General features: G+C 42.3%; 1 protein-coding gene across 2 annotated transcripts in view; it reads left to right on the forward strand.

Annotated features, from left to right (window-relative positions):
- Positions 1-6: 6 nt before the first annotated feature.
- Positions 7-19,582, forward strand: part of ZDHHC14 (zinc finger, DHHC-type containing 14) — a 312,219-nt gene continuing 292,643 nt past the window's right edge. For both annotated transcript variants that reach the window (XM_011976423.1, XM_011976424.1), the window contains exon 1: positions 7-285. In XM_011976423.1, the coding sequence (XP_011831813.1) occupies positions 41-285 (245 nt within the window). In that variant the 5' untranslated portion in view covers positions 7-40. The remainder of the gene's footprint in view (positions 286-19,582) is intronic.

Here is a 19,582-nt window from a genome sequence, read left to right on the forward strand (position 1 = left end):
GCTCCTGGGGGTGTGCGCCCCCAGCCGGCTGCCCTCGTGGATGCCTCCCGGCGGCGGCGGGCCCATGAAAGACTGCGAGTACAGCCAGATCAGCACCCACAGCTCCTCCCCCATGGAGTCGCCCCACAAGAAGAAGAAAATCGCGGCCCGGAGGAAATGGGAGGTGTTCCCGGGAAGAAACAAGTTCTTCTGCAACGGGAGGATCATGATGGCCCGGCAGACGGGCGTCTTCTACCTGACGCTCGTCCTCATCCTGGTCACTAGCGGACTCTTCTTCGCCTTCGAGTAAGTGGCGGCGGCCGCTCCCCCGACGCCGCGCTCCCCTCGCGTTCCCTGTCCCCCGCCCCTCCTCGGGCTGCTTTCGTTTTCTAGAAGCCTTATCTACTGTAAATTGTTATATAATGCCAGCCCGGGCTCCCTCTTTTTTCTTTTAAATGTCTGATTGCTTTTGGGTCCCCAGAGAGAATGCCGTTCTGGGCCGGGCTTCTGGGAGCAGGGAGGGAAGGGGTCCACTTGGAAGGGGGGCCAGGCCTTCCTGCTCCAGGTGGCGGATGGGACCCAGCAGGTGGGGCCGCCGGTCCTTTATCCCTGGGGCGCTCTCTATCGAGTTTGGGAACCCAGAAAATCAACCCAGATGTAGCCTGCCGTGGGAAGGTGGGGTGCGATAGATTCCTAAGCCAGGGATACATAGAACTGACTTTTCCCCCCTTGCTGACAACATATAGGGCATCTTCTTACGCTCAGTTGACTACATCTCCCATGTAACTTCGACGAATAATTGAGGAATCTTGGTTATTTCAGGTTTCAAAGTATCGGCTACCTAGTGTGCCCTGGATAGATCCTTTCATTCTCCAGCCTCTTAACATGCTCACTCTGGATTCTCAATTTCTTATTTGCCATAAGGTTTCTAAACTCTTCACTTTCAAAAAGGTTGCAATAAAATGTCCAAAACAAACAATTTGGGAACACGTGAAAGGAGACTTTAGGTCTGTTAAGGAAGAGGATGACACTACATGACAACTTCTGATTCCAGAAAGAGTCTGGACTTTAGGGATTATATCTGGGGAAAAAGAAAAGTGCATGCAAGTCTTCACCGTTTTCAGGAAAATCAAATTGACCAGTAGCAACTGTCCTTCTGCCAACTAATGAAAGGTCTTCTTATTTATTAACAGTGATTAGATAAAGCATTCCAATCAATTTCAGTTGCTCTCTTTGCATGCAACATTTGGAATGCAACTCCTTATGTAATTTCTGGTATCCTATGTTCAATGAAAGGTGGAGTTACTTTTTTCCCCCCAGAATTTAAAAAAAGCAATATATTTATAGGGAGTTCTTTGGGCTTCCCAAATCCTGGGTTTTATTGGGCATGATACTCCTTCAGTCTCCGCCTCCTCCTGTTGGGTAGGCTTAATTAAAACCTTTTGAATTTATTTACTTTTGTTTCTGAGTAGGATTAATAGGCTCTAATTTCGTGCCGGGCTTTTGCTCTTCCAAATGCTGTCTCAATTGGAAATGAATGATCTCTTGACAATGTAATACTTGTCACTCAAAACCCTCTGACTCTCAGGAGAAATGTTTTGTATCTGGACACTGCTCTGATGAGCAGTTTTAACAGGACTGAGTTAGACCAGGCAATGAGAAGGATGTCAGATTTAAGCAAATTCCCCTTCCCCAGTTCTCACACACAACTCCTCTCCCCCATTTCCGATGGTGTGTGCACTTCCCCGGGTCCCCCTTTGATGTTTAGGTTCTGTATCTGTTTGACACTAGTAAGTAGAGTCAGTGGGGGACCTGTGGACGGGAGGGGAAGGGTGTGAACAGTCATTCAGAGTGGCAGGGAGACTCACTCTACTTATGCTGCTGTTGCTCCCATGGGCCCCCACTGAGAGCAGCCTCTTGTCCTTACAGACCCTGGAAACTGGAAGAAGGGGCACAGAGGTTCCCCATAAGTTTATGTTATGTGTTAGGATAAACACCGGCACTGGAGCCATGATGCCGTGTGGTTTAACAGAAATGCCATCTCTTTAATGGCAGATTCAGTTACAGGTGCTCCTCTAGTTGCAGAGTATTCACTGTGTTCCTAATGTTTTTTTTTTTTTTTTTTTTAAATCTTGAACAGATCCAAATCGGCACTTTTGCTCTTTTAGCGATTTTAACTGTGGAGAAAATGGGTTAATTTTGTGGTTCTGTTGCAGAGCTCCAGCCACAAGTGTGCTCCACGGAGAGTGATGAATATTTCATATTCTGTATATACCCAAATCCCCACTGTATGGTTAGGGATTCCCCCAGTTATTCCTTAACATCTTTTATTTTGTTCGTTCAAACGTAGCTTCTAACCAAACCATCATAAATTCATTTTCGTTTCTTGATCTCTGCGTGTATTTTTCCAAGAGTTCCCAAAAGTCCTCACTAGCAGGTTGTTAGGGATCTTTCTCTGCGTCAGTGTTGTGTTAACTGATGACTGTAGGAATAAATGTGTGCGCTGGGATTTTATTAGCTACTGTTTGCAGCATCTTTTTTTATATCAGCTCTGTGGGAGTGTATGTGTGTATATGTGTGTGTGTTTGGTCTCCATGGGTGTTGCTTCAACTAGGCAATTTGACATTTCAAGAAAGCAAGAGGCCCATCCTAGTATGATGCCTCTGTTCAGAAAAATCAGAGGCTGTTCAAGCTATAGAATATTATGGTTTAGCTGAGAATATTTGTCACTGCATTGCTTTCAAGTTCTTTATTCTTAAGTTAAATAACCAATTTGACCAAATTAATTTGCTAGAGACCAAAGAACAAGTTAACCCCATGCAGAGAAAGAAAATACCAACAGGCCAATCCCTAAGCGAGATCCAGAAGAAATGCCAGTACTGCCTGCCCCTGGCCTGCCCTTCTCCTGCCTTCCTCTAGTTATTTATTGAACACATACTATGTGGTCCCCTATTTTGATTGTTTAATTTCATGTCTATATAGCTTTTTTAAAATTTATTTTTAATTTTTTATAGAGATGGAGTCTGCCTATATTCCCCAGGCTGGTCTTGAACTTCTGGCTTCAAGTGATCCTCCTGCCTTGGCCTCCCAAAGTTCTGGGATTATAGGTGTAAACCACTGAATCTGACCATCAGGTCCAGATAGTTTTTTATTGGAGACAGAGTCTCACTGTGTTGTCCAGGCTGGAGTGCAGTGGCACAATCATGGCTCACTGTAGCCTCGGCCTCCCAGGCTCAAACGATTTTCTCTTCTCAGTCTTCTTAGTAACTGGAACTGTAGGCGTGCACCACCACGCCCAGCCAAGTTTTGTATTTTTTGCAGAGACATAGGGGTCTCACTCTGTTGCTCAGGCTGGTCTCAAACTCCTGGGCTCAAGTGATCCTCCTACCTTGGCCTCCCAAAGTGCTGAGTATAGGCGTGAACCACCACACCTGGCTATCATGTCTAGATAGCTTTTAATGTTAGTAAAATTCATTGTCAAACATTAGAATTGTGTTTCGCCAGTTACACAAAAGCAAATAAAATGTGTGACAAGAAGAACGAATAACTTAGTCATTTAGTTTTAGCCCTCCCTTGTCTGCAATTCTTCTCTCATCCCAGCTCTCATTCCTGATCTTGAACAGATGGACAAGAAAGTTTGTCCAAGAGAAATGAACTTACTAGAACTCAGCAACAGGTATTGATACAGTCTTCAACCCCTGGAGAAAGGCAGGGTAGGAATGATTATTCCCACATCTAAGACGAAGTGACAGAGGCTTGGTGAGGTTAGTCACCTAGGGTCGCACAGCTAATTAGTGGGAAGGCTTCTGGCTGCAAAGCCAGTGCTGTTTCTGACTAATTGTGCTGCTCCTCGTTCAAGTCTAGAGTACTGGTTAAAGGCATGGATTTTGGAAGGACAGACCCTAAGCTTATTACTAGCAGTATAACCCTGGGCAAATGATTGGTCTTTTTTAAGCCTTAGTTTCCCAGTCTGTAAACTGCGATTAATAATAATCTACCTTTAAATGATGGGAAGATTAAATGGAGAACGTATACTCTGCATAGTATACGGTATAGTATATATAGTACCGTATATGCTATACTGTGTACCAGTGTTTGGTACATAGCAAGGGCTCAATAAATGGTTCATATTGTTAGAGTAAACCTTAGAAGTAGCCCCCGCAAGGACTCTGGTCACCTTTTTTTGAGAGCATTTTGAGGAAGGGAACATGTAGGTTAATAAGCAACTGTGACTGTGAAAAACTCAGAACTGTGCAGTCTGCTATTAAAGTAAAGACCTGGCCGGGCACAGTGGTTTATGCCTTTAATCCTAGCACATTGGGAGGCTGAAGCAGGAGGATTACTTGAGCCCAAGAGTTCGAGACCAGCCTGGGCAACATAGTGAGACCCCATCTCTAAGTTTTTAAATAAAAATTTAAAAATATAAAAATAAAATAAGCTCCTTTGTGTGAGTCCAAGGAGCCTCTGTGAAACTGTGGCTTTGCTGTTACCCATTCAGAATGGGAGTCCTTCAGGGATGTCTGGGGACCTGTCCTTATCCAGACTGGATTTCATTTTTGTATTTGAAGCCACCATCCCAGAACAGTGAAGACAGTACAGAAAGCTACTAGAAGCAACCAGATGCAATACTGTACTCTTTCTCAAGCAAGGAGGGACTGCTTGTCTGTTGGCGTCTTTATGCACCGTGTGGAGTACTGATGAGAAGTGACAGCATTTCATAGCTGTGTTTAGGGGAGGTGGGGAGTCGACTGCAGTGCTATCCAGACAGCTCACCCTCTTTGCAGCTATTAAGAGTCTCATCAAGGCTGTCTATGCAATGTCGTCATTCTCACATTCCCAGAAGTAGAATTTGAAAAGATCAGTGAACATTAACAATTTCTTCTTCTCCCTGACATATGCACACATACAGCCTGCTTTTGTTTATAGTTATAATTTTTAAAATAAAAAGTCTTTGGTCCTGAAATATTAAACTGTCATAGTCTTGCTTACTGGGGTAGAAGGAAGAAAGGAAACTAGGAGGTTGAGTGAGGTTTGTGTTTTCAGCAGCATCATATGAGGTGAGGAAGGTCTGCTTAGATCTGGGGCTTGACTGGGTCTCCCCATTCTACACTGTCACCACAGACAAGTTTGGACGTGTTCCTGGGGCTCAGACACTTGAGAATGTGGGGACATTCTCAAATTTCTCATCACTAGAAGTCTATTGATGTTTTGTTTAAAAAACCTTTCTTTCTCTCTTTTCCTCCCTCCTTCCTTCCCTTCTTCTTTTTACATTTAGCTAATTCCTCTGAAACAAATGATGAATAATTGGGGAGTCAGTAGAACTGGGATCATGTTTGCTTTGAAGATGGAACTTGGGGCTCTCCCCTGAAAATAAAAGTGTCATTTCCAAGAACGTCTCTGTTATAGACGGGTAACTTTTATTTTCTAGTAGAGGGTGCTGCCTTTATAACATATAATGACCCCATATTTTCTTACCACACCCTGACCATGCAGAACTGCATCAACCTCTCCACCATCTCAGAAAACATCTGCATAGGGTCTCATCTGTTTTTTCCAAGTGCTGGCCATGCTGTGCATCATAGAACACCATGGGGTTGATACAGACAATACATGACCCTCAGGACCTTACCACAGGACAGTTCCTAGGAACATAGTACATGGAGCCAAGGACATTTATAATCCACTGTGGTTCCACAAGAACTTTAGGTGACTTCAAAACCTTATGATCCATTGACATGAAAGCACTAACCCATTCATTTGTGTACGTGATCAACACATGTCAGTTCCTTGAGGATAGGGACTGGCCTTGTTCACTGCTGTATCCCCAGGGCTTAGAATAGTACCTGGTCTATAATAGCAAGCTCCCAGTAAATATCTACTGTTTAATGAAGTAATGGTAATATTGAAACACTTCAGAAAATACCTTTCTTGTGCTTTAGTTTTTGCGTTTTGTAAAGCTCTGTACATTAATAAAGTTTATAATTAATAATGTCTTGTAGAACACATTTGCCTCAGAAACTTTGATTATTTGATGTAATTCTTCTGAATTTAAGTGTGTTAATTAAAGCAGAAGGAAAAGCTTTTCTTAGTTATTTAGAAAACTAGTGATAACACTGGGATGTTATCTTGGCTAACCAAGACTTCTTTCTAGTATTTATTTTTGAACTAAATGCTTTAAGCAAATAAAGCACTCTGGGATATATTTGAATGTTACCTAACAACCACCAGCACCTAGAATAATTTCTCATTTTATAGGCTCTTCACTTTGGACACTTGAATTTATCTAATAAAACTCTTAAGGATACTATTGACTACACATGTTTTATTGTGTTCCCTTTTAGCTAGTGGGAAGTGATACTAAATTGTGCAGAAAGGACTCCTCTAGGTTCCTATAATAAGATAATGATGGTTAATTATTTAATGGGCCATATCTGCATATCCTGGATTTTTTTTCTTTTTCAGTACAGTGTTGCACATAATTTATTCATGGCAGAGTTATTATGTCTTAGCAAGAAAATTTAAATTAAAAGTTGCAAGGAAGTGCATTTGTTATTTTATAGCTGAGGTTGTTAGGAAAGTGAAAAACAGTGGTGATCAATAGATACTTAATTAGTTACATCCAGGAATTTGGATCTAATAAAATGTCAGTTGATTCAGATAAGCGTTGGGGACTAACCTAATGCTTTTGTTCAGTTCATCACTAAATATGAAGGTTGGTCCCATTTCAAACTTATTTTTATAAACTGGATGATCTTCTACCTCCCCAATTTCCATCTTTTAAAAAATGTAATGTGAGATTGATACAGAAGATGATATATAACACTTACAAGTTTTGAAGTAAAATACTGTAAAGAGCAGCCATGAAACTACCACCCAACCCAAGAAGCTCATCAACACCAATGCTTTGAGTCTACTCGGTCCTCTGTCTTGGCCCAGTCACATCTACCTGCCCCTCCTTGAGGTCGTCACAGTCTGAGCTTGGTAATTATCAGCACCTTGCTTTGTCTTCTCTCAGAGACTTTGAGTGTGTGTATTCCCAAACAATAGGTTGTTTGGTTTGGTTTATTTTTCTTTACAAATATGGTATCATGCCATATGTAGTCTTTTAAAAATGCTAACATTGATTTAATATGGATTTAACATAAGATAGCATCACAGCATAGGATTTAAGGCAGTCTGTTCATGAATCCATGTAATTCTGCAGATGGCATAACTTTTATTTTGAAATGATTTCAAACTTCCAGAAAGGTTGCAAGACTAAAGAACTCTGTATACTCTCCATTCAGATTCATCAATTGTTAACATATTTCTGCAACTATTTCTGTCTTTTTCCCTGTCTCCCTCAATCTTGCTATTAACAGTTTCCCCCTCAGACCGTTGAAGAGTAAGTTGCAGATATTATGTTCCTTTACATCCAAATACTTCTGCATGTAATTTTTAAGAAAAAGGATGTTCCCACATAAATACAGTAATGGTATCAGTTTTAGGAAATCTAACATGGATACAACAGTCCACACTGAGATTTTGCCATTTGTCCCAATATTGTTGGGTTTATCATCATGATATTTGTTTTCTATTTAACTAATGTGTATTTTGTTTCTCTTTTCCACCTTTTGACTTCTTTTAGATGAATTGCACATTTTTAGTATTTCATTTTATCTTTAACAAAATTTTAGGCTACATTTCTTTGTGCTATTTTTATTAGTTTTAAGAGATTACAATGTGCATTTTTAACCTATTACAGTCTATCTCCAAATAATAGTATTATTATTCACAAATAATGCAAGAAATAGAAAACATTATAATTCCTCTTACTCATTCCACCCTTTGTACCCATTGTCATATATTTTACATCCATATATGCTATAAAGCCAGTAAATGTTATTATTTTTAAACAATCAGTAGTATTTAAAATAAAAATAAATTTATGTAAAATAAATATATTTTAAAACACATATATACATGTATAAGATATAACACATATATACATATGTACATATATTAAATAGAGATAATTTTAAATGGACTTTTATATTTATCCTCATGTATTTACCATTTCTGGTACTCTTCATTTCTTCTAATTATATCACTTTCCTTTGGCTTAAAGTACTTTCAGCATTTCTTATATGCAAGTCTGCTGGTGACAAATTATCTTGGTTTTTGCTTTTTCTGAAAAAGTTTATTTTTGCCTTAATTTTAAGAGCATATTTTTACTAGATATAGAATTCTAGGTTGATAGTCTTTTTCCTATCAGACCTTTGATGATATTAGCCCATTGTCTTCTGATCTCTTGTTTCTGATGAGAACTTAGTTGTTATTTTTTTTAGCATTTCTCCCCATATGTCATGTGTGATATTTCTCCAGCTGATTTTCTCTTTATCTTTTTTTTCAGTGGTTGGAATATGATAACATGCCTATGTATGGTTTTCTGTACATTTATCCCACTTGGGGTTTGCTGAACTTCTTGGATCTGTGGATTGATATCTTTCATCAGTTTGGGAAATTTTTTCATTCTTTTTTCAAATATTTCTTTAGTACCTCTTTAATTATATATGATATCATTTTATATAGTCCCATGCTTTTTAGATGCTTTATTCCATGTTTTTGTCAATTATTTTCTTTTCCTCTTTGTGTTTTAGTTTGGATAATTCCTGTCAGGTTGTCTTCAAGTTTAATATTTCTATGTTAAGTCAATTTTGATATCTTATTCTTTTATTTTGAGCACTTCTACACTTAAAAAATAGTTTTTAAGGAGTCTCCATTATTCTGCTGAAATCCTCCATCTGTTCATGGTTGGGTTAATATTTTCTGCTAGATCCTTTAACATGTTTATTAATCATCCTTTAATAATTCCAACATCTACATCATTTCTGAATCTGTTTCTTTGGACTGTTTCTTCTCTTGATTATGGGTTATATTTTCTTTCTTCCTTCAAGCTTGTAATTTTTTTATTGCATGCCAGACATTGTATGTAAGAGAATTATAAAGTCTATAGTAAGTTAAATTATTTTTTTCAGGCCACTAGTGTGCGTGAGTCAATCTAGTTTGTAATGGAAACAGGTTTGGGCCTTGGGGAAGTTTCAGTTAGATTCATTTTATCACTGGCTTCAAATGTTTTGAGGGCAGAATCAGGACTTCCCCCTTAGCAGGGCTTGAGATCTGAGCCCTGGAAAAACTCTGGAGGTTTTTAAATGCTTTACAGCCTAAGAGCAGCTTACGAAACAGTGGGAGATTTCTGTTTTTCAGCCTGACTGCTGGCTTTTTGGGTCACTGGGAAGTTGTCTTTGTGTTCAGTCTTGCACCAAGTTTCTGTACCTCAAGAAATCTGCACAGTTGCTGTGCTGCAGCTTTTGGAGGGCTGTTGCAGTGGTCTGAGTGAAGGCCTGGAGTACCTCAGAGTGACTTTCTCAGTTTTTACATTCTGACCCTTTATACCATACCCTGAAGCAAGGTCCTGTAGGCTTCAGAGAAGATGTCTCTCTAGTCTCCTGCCCTACCCCAAGCCTTTGGTGTAGTTTTGTTGTGTTTTTGGTAAAGATCATTTGGTAAAGAAAGAGTGGCTGGTGGCTAGGCCTCCTTGGAATTATAATTCATATGGCAGTCCACATATGGCCATTAATGTGGGTTAAAAATTTAGCTGATTTCTCCTCACTCCTGTTTATGGTGGATTCCTGTTCTTCCTGCTGCTTTGCTGGGGAAGGAAGCAGCTGTTGGCCTTTTTTCTCTTGGGAAGGACTTGACACATTTAGGCTTCTTTGCATTCTAAGCTCCCTGACAGATTTTTTTCAGACTATGCTTTTGTAGCTAATCTGGCTTGTTCTCATTGTTAGAGTGGGAGTGATTGCTCTCACAACTTTCAACTTGTGATTGTTGAAAACTTAATACTGTATTTCTCAGATTCATTTATGTTGTTGCATATATATGTAATTCATTTTTACTGCTGTAGGATTTGATTTGTGTAAATATGCCCGGTTTATTCCTCATATGCTTTTTAATCTTTCTTTCTTTGACTTCTTACTGATTCTTGGCCTTTGCCGTCATTTTGTATGTAATGCAGAATCTGCAAGACTCTGTTTTACAGATTTTGATCCTCTTAAATGTGTCCTGCCAGTGACTATGACATCTAGACCCAAATGCTTAGGCCTGGATAAGTGAGAGAGAACTTAGCATGGGATTCATTGGCTTTTACGTGATATTAAAATATTTATTACAATGATAAGTCCTAGCTATCAACTGATCATTGAAGTTGTATACAATTAAGAGCATGGTTTATAGAAATGTATATTCTTATGATGAGTGAGGTACTTTATCACAGATCTTCATCTCCTAGCTTAATTTGATGCCAATTTTTCTTGATTTTAAAAGAAAGCTAATTTTTTTTTCTTTTCTTTGTCCCTTATGATATTTTGTGCCTTGAAGCTCTTCTCTGATCTCATACCTAATGTGTGTACAGTCCCCTGTGTGTGTGTGGGGACTTCTCATGTAGCCAGCTTTCTTTGGAAGCCTTGACAGCAAGGGTTTCTGATTGAACCAGCCAGGCCTCTGCTCTTGTAGACTTTCTAGTCTTTGGTGCTTACCTGAGAGAAAAAAATTGTTTTCTCTGCCACGACTGGACCCAGAATGAAGAGAAAGATTTGTGTGTGTGTGTGTGTGTGTGTGTGTGTGTGTGCTGATCCCCCTTGACTCCAATCCTCCTATCTGTAGAAGTTAGATGATCTTTAATTTAGGTCTGTTTTTGCCTTTACCTCCTTTTCCCTTCATAGCTGGAGCTAACATACCATTAGGGTAGACCTCCCTGTCCTCTTCTAGAGACTTTGGACATAGACTTGATTTCAACTGCAATGGCACTTTTTTATTTTATAACAATTAAAAAATTTTTTTTTGAGATGGAGTTACCCAGGCTGTTGTTGCCCAGGCTGGAGTGAGTGGTGCCATCTCAGCTCACTGCAACCTCTGCCTCCTGAGTTCAAGCAATTCTCCTGCCTCAGCCTCTCGAGTAGCTGGGGTGATAGGCATGCACCATCACACCCAGCTAATTTTGTATTTTTAGCAGAGATGGGATTTCTCCATGTTGGTCAGGCTGGTTTTGAACTCCCGACCTCAGGTGATTCGCCTGCCTCTGCCTCTCAAAGTGCTGGAATTACAGACGTGAGCCACCGCGCCCAGCCTATTTTAGAACAACTTAAGCACACTTTAGTGCACCATTTAAAAACAGCAGTATAATCATTTCTGTACATCTTCAAACTAGATTTTAAAAACTGCTGACTTCCATGCTGTTGAGAGCCATGGGAATGAGGCGGGGCACAGCAAGGCAGCTGATAGAGGAGGGTGTAGCCAACGGCCCTGCCTGTGACTTGCCCTGAGATAATCTTATCAGTGGAGGAATGGCGATCTAACCCACTTGGGAAGGAATTTGAGCTCTATAAGTCTGCTATCTTTTGGTGGTTTTCAGGCATGGCTCATGAATACAAGGCAACAGCTTATTTTAACTCTAAATACCAGAGTCTATTTGAGATGTTACTTCTACTTGCTGATAAATGATTGCCCTCCTTGTACTGATCATAGAAATAAAATAAGCCTCTAAAATGTGTGTTCCTGGCTACTTCCTTGACATAATCTGGTATTTTTCTCAGTTTTCACTTTTCCCTTTCTCTCATAAGATCTCTCGTAAGTGTACCATCTCTCGTGGTATGAGATACTGTGACTACTTTTTCTTTCTTTGAAACTTTTTCTGTAACTTCTAGGATGTTCCTCTCCCACTTACCTTTAGTTAATTTCCTTTTCCCCTGCATCACGTATCTCTTCTTTCTTGCTTGCTTTTAATTAACTTTGTTCCTCTTTCTCCGGCCTGTCTTACTTTCCTAAGCAAGTTTGCACGGTCATGGTGGTTGCTCTGGCCTTTTCAAATGTGACCTTCATCTCTGTGTCTCTGTCCCCTGCTTAAAGCACCTGCCCCCGACCTGGCATTTCCTCTTGCCTGTAGAGATCTTTGCTGAGGTGTCCTCTGATTTCCAGAAAGCAAGTCATTGAAAGCTGAATGGCCTGCAGTTTCTTCTCAATAGAGAGTCTCAGGGCCCCACCGCTCTCAGGAAAGAACATTTCCTGGGTTGCAGAACTGTGGCCTGGGAACATTCTCACTTCCACCCTTCCCGCCTACCGGTAGCCATCAGGCTCTGCGCCTCCTTTCCTTCCGTGTCTCTTAAACTGCATTCTTCCTCTCTGTGTCTATACTTAAGGTTCTGGTTCACAATCATTTCACAGATTCTTTGACAGTTTTCCCATAAATAGGTGGAGTCTGATTCCTCTCCTCTGGAATATGGGCCAGCCCACATATGAAGGACAGAATGTGGCAGAAATGATGCGGTGTGATTTCCAAGGCGAGGTTAGAAAACATGGCAAGGTTTCCACCTGCCTCTCTCTCTCTCTCTCTCTCTCTCTCTCTGTCACTTGGGACATGCACCTTTGGAGCCCTGAGCTGCCACACAAGAAGTCTAGCTCCCTGGACACCTCTGTCATACAGAGGCCGTGTAGAGGGGTTTAGACCACATAGCAATAGAGGTGACAGTGGAACCCCAGCTGAGTAAATGAACCTTCACATAATTTGAATCCCCCACCTCCATGACCCCACCCCACTCCCACTTTTTTGAGTCATCCCAGTGAAAGCCAAATGGAGCAGATATGAAGAGTTCCTGCTGAGCTCTGCCTAAATTGTACAGTGATGAACAAAATAACATCATCGTTGCTTTAACTCACTATATCTTGGGACACTTTATTATACAGCCACAGTAACTAGAAAACTGAACTGCCACAATGTTTCAAATGAAGTGTTGGGACTGGTTTAGGGCATGCAGTGATTCATGTATGACCAACAACACTGAAGTTACAGTGCTGAAGTTTGAGAATTTAAAAAATAAATGGTAAATCCAGGGTCAGCTCTTCCCACTCCCTTCCATTCCAGAATGCTGCTTTGAGCAGGAGAGACAGGGGTTGCGACCAATTCATGCACCCATGATTTTGCCCAGTCCCAGCACTTGCTTGGCAGAAGCTGCCCTTCATCTCATGTGCCCTGGTGGGAAAGTAGTGAGTACTGACAGTTTAGGCCTTCACCACCCCACGCCTGGATGGTGTTGCCAGCTTTCTTCCTCACTCCCTGTCTCTATTTTTCTTTTTATTTGTTTATTTTTTTTGAGATAAGGTCTTGCTCTGTTACCAAGGCTAGAATGTAGTGGCATGATCATAGCTTACCACGGCCTTGACATGCTGGGCTCAAGCAATCCTCCCATCTCAGCCTCTGGAGTAGCTGGAACTACAGGCATATACCACCACACCTAGCTAATTTTTTTTTTTTTTTTTTAGTAGAGATGGGGTCTCACTATGTTGCCTAGGCTGGTCTTGAATTCCTGAGCTCAAGTGATCCTCCCACCTCGGCCTCCCAAAGTGCTGGGATTACAGGTGTGAGCCACCACACCTAGCCTCTCTGTCTGTATTATTCCTTCACTCTGGCCTTAAAAATCCCAAGTTCCACCGGGCGTGGTAACTCATGCCTGTAATCCCAGCACTTTGGGAGGCTGAGGCCGGCAGATCACGAGGTCAGAAGATTGAGACCATCCTGGCCAACATGGTGAAACCCCGTCTCTACTAAAATACAAAAAGTTAGCTGGACATGGTGGCACGTGCCTGTATTCCCAGATACTTGGGAGGCTGAGGCAGGGGAATCACTTGAACCCAGGAGGTGGAGGTTTCAGTGAGCCGAGATTACACCGCTGCACTCCAGCCTGGTGACAGAGCAAGACTCTGTAAAAAAAATAAATAAATAAAATAAAATAAAATAAAATAAATAAAAAAAATCCCAAGTTTCTTACTATACTGTGTCTGTTACATATATAGTGATATACTCATACACCTATTGGGAAACTAAATGTGTGCAAAACTGTATAAAATCAGTACTTGAGGCCTTTCTATTTTTCTCATAATTTATTAAGAGCAACAGATGAGAGTCTCTGTTCCCTAAGATCTCAGCGTATAGCAGTCCTGTTGATGTAGGTCTGTTTTTGCCTTTACCTCCTTGCCCCTTTATAGCTGGAGCTAACATACCATTAGAGTAGACCTCCCTGTCTCCCTCTAGACATAGAAACACAGCTCTCTTAGGGACATCTTTTTGACACTGTCATGTACCAGGATGTTCACCCCTCTCTGGGTTAGTGAGAAGGCCAGGGGCCTGTTTCACCTGCCTGCCATGCTGTTGACACACCAAGGCCTTTCCAGAAATAGCCTATGGTGGCCTTGTGGTCTGCAGAGCCTTGCTGTCCCACAAGGGGACAGCTAGGCAAGTAATGACTCCTAGCAAGCTGATCTTTCCAGCAAGCCTCAGATTTATATAATCAAAGCAATTTATCATCTTGAATGCTCCTATTTAGGGGTCTTTTAATGCCATGAGTTTCCCATACTCACATTCTTGATGGCAGATAAGGGCATTTTTGAACATAAAATCCAAAGTCAAGTTAAATTCTGCAGCTATATATGGTCTATTTGTCTTTTTAAGCAGGAAGAAGAATTCTTTACTTAAATTATCTCACACTTACAAACTTGGTACAGATTTTCCTGCCTCTCTTTAAGATTGAAACCCATTCAAATTAAATTTCAGCATGGCCCTAACATACACAGTCAAACGGTGATGATGGCTCTATTTAGGAAACACACTGAGTTTGTGTTTGTGTTCTTATTCTATTAGCTATAAGCATATTTTGCACAGATATTTCAAGAGGTATGCTCTTGTCTGCTTAAAGGTAGCTAGATACTGAATGTTGGAGAAGCCCACTCTTCCCATCATAAAATTACTACTTAGGATTAACAGTGTTTTATATAGAAACTGTATTTCTTCTTTGGCTCAAAAAAATAAAGGTAGGAAGCATTGCTTTTAAGCTGTATGCCTTTATTGAGCTAGGAAACTACTAACATTCTATTTTTTAATTTAGAAGTTGAAGTGGCAATGAAGTAGAGTTCCACTTATTTCTATCTAAGTTTTCTGCCTCTTGGCTTCGGATGGTGAGACAAGGAATGATCTACCAGGACAATGTCATCCCCTTGAACCTGAGATAAAGATTATTCTTGAGTCTTATGTGAAATTGTTGATTTTGGAAGGTTGTGTGGATTTGTGGACCGTAGTTGGTATTGTCAAGAAAGATCTCAGGTTTCCCTGAATGGGAGCCCCAGTCAAGCGTAAAGGGGGAGACTTAAGTTTGGAAATAAATGGAGAGTCGTTCTCCTTACTGCCCATTCTCTCTTCCCCCAGAATTAGTTTTCTTTTGCTGCTGTAATGAATTGTTACAAACTGAGTGGCTTGAAACAACACAGATTGATTATCTTACAGTCTGTACATCAGAAGTCTAGTCTAATCCTGCTCTTCCTGGGCTACAATCAGGGTGTCAGCAGGGCTGTGTTCCTTCTGACAGCTGTAGGGGAAATTCTCTTTCCTTGCCTTTTTCGGCTTCTGGAGCTATCTTGCAGCCCCCTCCCTCCATCCTCAAAGCCAGCAAGGCTCCGTGTCTTCCTTCCATCATCACACGCCCCTCTGCGTGCAGCCAGGAAGGGCTTTCTGCTTTTAAGAACCCATGGGATTGCTCTGGGCCCACCTGGATGACCCGGGAATTTCAGCTCAAGGCCCTTAATGTATCACAGCTGCAGATTCCCTTTGGTACTGTAAGGTAATGTGTTCACAGGTTCTGGGGATTAGCATGTGGATGTTTTTGGGGGAACGTTATTCTCCCTTCCACACCCAGATTCTTATTGTTCCCTGTACGAAGCTGGACTTGAACTTCTGAAGACTTTTCTGCATCCCTCTGAGGGGGGCAGTCCCGAGACAGTAGGAGGTAGGAGGGGATTATTTGTCTGGCTGACCACAGTGTCTATTATGGTTAATGACACTTGCCTTTTGCAGATGGGTCTGCCATCCAGTGCAGAGACACAGGCTTTGGGGAGACAAACCCAACTGCCAGGGGAGAGAGAGGGAGTCCAGCCTGGCAGGCAGCATGGGGTTAGCTCCCCAGCCCCACCAGCTCCCCAGCTCCCCAGCTCCCCAGCTCCCCAGCCCCCAGCTCCCCAGTGCCCCAGCCTCACAGCTCCCCAGATGGCCCCAGGTAGGCAGAGACTGGGGCAGAGGAGACAGAGTGGACAGTGACTGGATTCGGTAGAGTGTGGAAACAGGGACGTGTGTCCCTAGGGAGCAGGGTCCCTGTCCCAAGTCTGATGGACCGCTAGAAGCTTTTGCCCAGCAGGCTGGGTGGACCCTAAAGCGCCAGGCCAGGCTGCAGTCCTCGAGGGAACCTGGCAGGGTCAGGGCAGGGATGTGGTTACTTCCACTGGCGTCATGTCAGGATGGAGGGGCGGCCTGTCGGCAGGGGGAAGAGTCTCTAATGCCAGCTGGGGCAGTTGCTGCTCCATCCCCTATGGGGCTAAATTGAGGGCCTGCTGAGCCGTCCTTCATCTGGGGGGAAGAAAGGGAAGCGGAGGCTGGAGGCCAGGCTGAATCTGACATCTAACTCAATTTCCTTCTCAGTGTGGGATAGTCCTGTCTCCTCCAAAGAAGATTTTAAAGTACATGAGTGTCCTGCTGCCCCCACCAAGACAGAATAATGGGAATAATTACTGTTGCTCCAGAAACAGCTTGAATAAGTACTCCTTCTTCTGGGCCAGGAGGACTGTAGAGATGTTTTATAGGAACACAATTGTATCAAATTAAAATGTTTCTTATTTTGTAATACATTTTGCCGTTCTTACTTATTCTCCATTTTTTGCTTAGAGAAAGGAATTCTGTTGTTATAATGACTCCTCTGAAACGATGGCTCATTGCGTCTCCACTGACTGGTACAAAAGAAGAGAAAAAGCTCTGTGTGTCTGACAGTAAACATTTAAGTGGGGATTTAGCTTGCTCATTTCCTCAGCATCCACAGTTAGGTTAACTCAGTCTCCAAAGAAAAATGGGTTTACTTGAAATGTCTGGTTGTATACATGGATCAAAATAATTAAGACGTTTACGAAGCTCTGCAGTTTTCCAGAGGGGACCTACCTGCATGACTATTTTCCAGGCAGGTTGTCAGACCTTGCTTTCCTGATTAGCAGCAGTTAGGGGGCTGGATCAAAGCACCCCTTCAGAACAGAGTCTCATTTCCATTTCTTTCAGGCCACTTATCTTTTCCAACTGTTTTTCCCATATCTTCATAAATGTTTCACTCTTCTTTTGTTAGTATTTCTTGGTCTCTTGAGTCAAGAAATATTTACTGAGTATGATTGCATGCATAAGTAGCGTGCGTTAGAGATACGATACCTGTAAGACAGCACAGTGCTGGGTAGATCCGGGTGCCGTTGTCTGTTGCCAGGGCCAAAGTTGATATTTTGTAAGTCTTCGAATAAGCACATGCCATGGGATAAGAAATAAAAGTGTTTGCCTCATCTGTCATCTGTAGTTGTGTATATATGCCCTGTCTTCAAACGGGCTTGGGTCTCTTCTCATAATTTGTGCCTTTCCCCTCATAATAGTCTGGTTTCAAAGGTACAAAAACAGTTGTTGTTATTGTCACTTATATGAAGAATACAGAACTCCTAGAAGGTTGACGAGTTCATGAAGAAGAAAGCTCTGGAACCAGGATCCCTCATCTTGGTGGACTTCCCACCACTGGAGCGGCTTCCCTGCCGGGCCAGGCCTGACCCCGGCAAGGGCTCTCCCAGGCACACATTCCTTTGCACATTGCAACTATCAGGAGACGGGGCGTGATCTCACCATTCTCCATGGCCCCTTTCCACAGACCAGGCTGTGGAGTGTCCCTGATCCTGATGCCCCACACGGCACTTTCTGCAGGTGCAGGTCCCAGGTGGGTCTGTGGCAAACACTGGTCAGATTACTTTGAAAGGGGGCAGGGAGGATGACATTTGGGGCAAGGAGAGTTTTACGCAGAACCATTCGTGTTGTCACCATCGGGATTGGATTAAAACCTTTCAAAAGCCATCAACACTGAGAAGTATATGGTAACCTCCTTCTCCATCACCACGTGTAATTTATATACTGAAATACACTGTGAACCATAACATTTAACTTTTCCCAATTGCAAAATTCTGAATAAATTCATTGAAGCTGAACTTTTTTTCATTTTTTTCTTGCCCCTTCCTTGCTGCCTCCCTAGACCATGGTGTGGTCCGCCCTTGGGCAGCTCAGTGGAGGTCCCACTCGCAGACAGTGGGATAGAGGGATAGAGCCACACCACTAGCCACGGCTCTGCAGGCCTTTTTTGGTGACCCTCTTGAATGGTCCTCTCCCCGTGTGAGAAAGGCTGCTGTCACCTTCATCTTGAGAGCTGCTCCCAGCACTGTGCTCTGTTCCTGGGAAGGCAGCAGTGGGGTTGATGACTGGATAGCCCCTGCTGCACCCTATACCCCCAAACAGTGACCTTCAAACTTTTAAAGGGTGACCTGCACCCTCTACATCCAGCAACACATCATGGAGATCCAGGACACACACACACAGAGAAAGGAAAATTTCATGAAACAGTACTTATTCTGACCACGTGTAGTGAACTCTATTCTATTCTACTCTATTGTTTATTCTAGAATATTTCACTTAAATGATGCTTCTTGACCCACCAACTTGATTTCATGACACACAACCTGCAACTTGGAAAACACTACTCTGTACCCCAGTTCCCTGAGTCCCTCGCTGCTGCCCATGGATGTCAGGATGCCTCGTACTCTTGTGTTCACCCTGCTGTGCCTTTTGCTCAGAACTCCTGCCCCATTCCAGCCACGAATCTGTGAAATGCAAACAGCGGACGCCTTCCGGATGCCCCTGGCAGTAACCCTGCAGCGTTCCCCCAGGTCCTGCTTTCTTCCTTTGGCTCTGCCTCTCACCAGCGAAGGCCGGGTTCCCTCTTCAGCTGTGTGCGCCTTTCTCATCCCCTGGCCTGTGCACTCACAGAGCCCAGAACCCTGTCTTATTGATTGTTGTCTCCTGTGCCTCTGGTACTAGTGTGTGGGTCACAGTAGGCACTAGATCAATCTTTCTAGCACTGCATTAAAAACAATATGCCCTTGAGTGGAGGAGACAGCCCAAACTTGCCGTTAAACCTAGGTGCATCCATTTCAAGGTTTCCACGTATGGAGTGTTTGCATTAGCCGCCTTCATTATTTATTTATCAGATGCTAAAGCCTTGCCACAAGAAGCATTGATGTAACTTATCAGTAACCCAATGTTGAGATGTAGAGTTCAAAGATAATAGAAACATTATTGTTTCAAATAATGGGCTCTAAAAAAAGCTTTTTTTTAGAAGCATAAAAATATGTCAAAATAGGCACTTTTCAAAATAATACTTTTTTCTTGTTGTTAACTATCATCCATCTCTTGGTACACTGTATCTAGAATGTTACTGGGTATATATACAGGCACCGTTTTTCTTTATTTCTGATCATACAAGGGTAGAAGTGGTTAAAAATGCCCTCATTTTATAGAAGAAGAAACTGAGGCCCATGAGGCTGGATGACTTACTCAAGGCCACAACTGTAGTGAGAAATGCACACCTGCTGAGGTCACAGCAAGATGCACACCTGCTGAGGTCAC

This window comes from Mandrillus leucophaeus, unplaced genomic scaffold, assembly GCF_000951045.1.
Source record: "Mandrillus leucophaeus isolate KB7577 unplaced genomic scaffold, Mleu.le_1.0 Scaffold166, whole genome shotgun sequence".
Taxonomy (NCBI): domain Eukaryota; kingdom Metazoa; phylum Chordata; class Mammalia; order Primates; family Cercopithecidae; genus Mandrillus; species Mandrillus leucophaeus.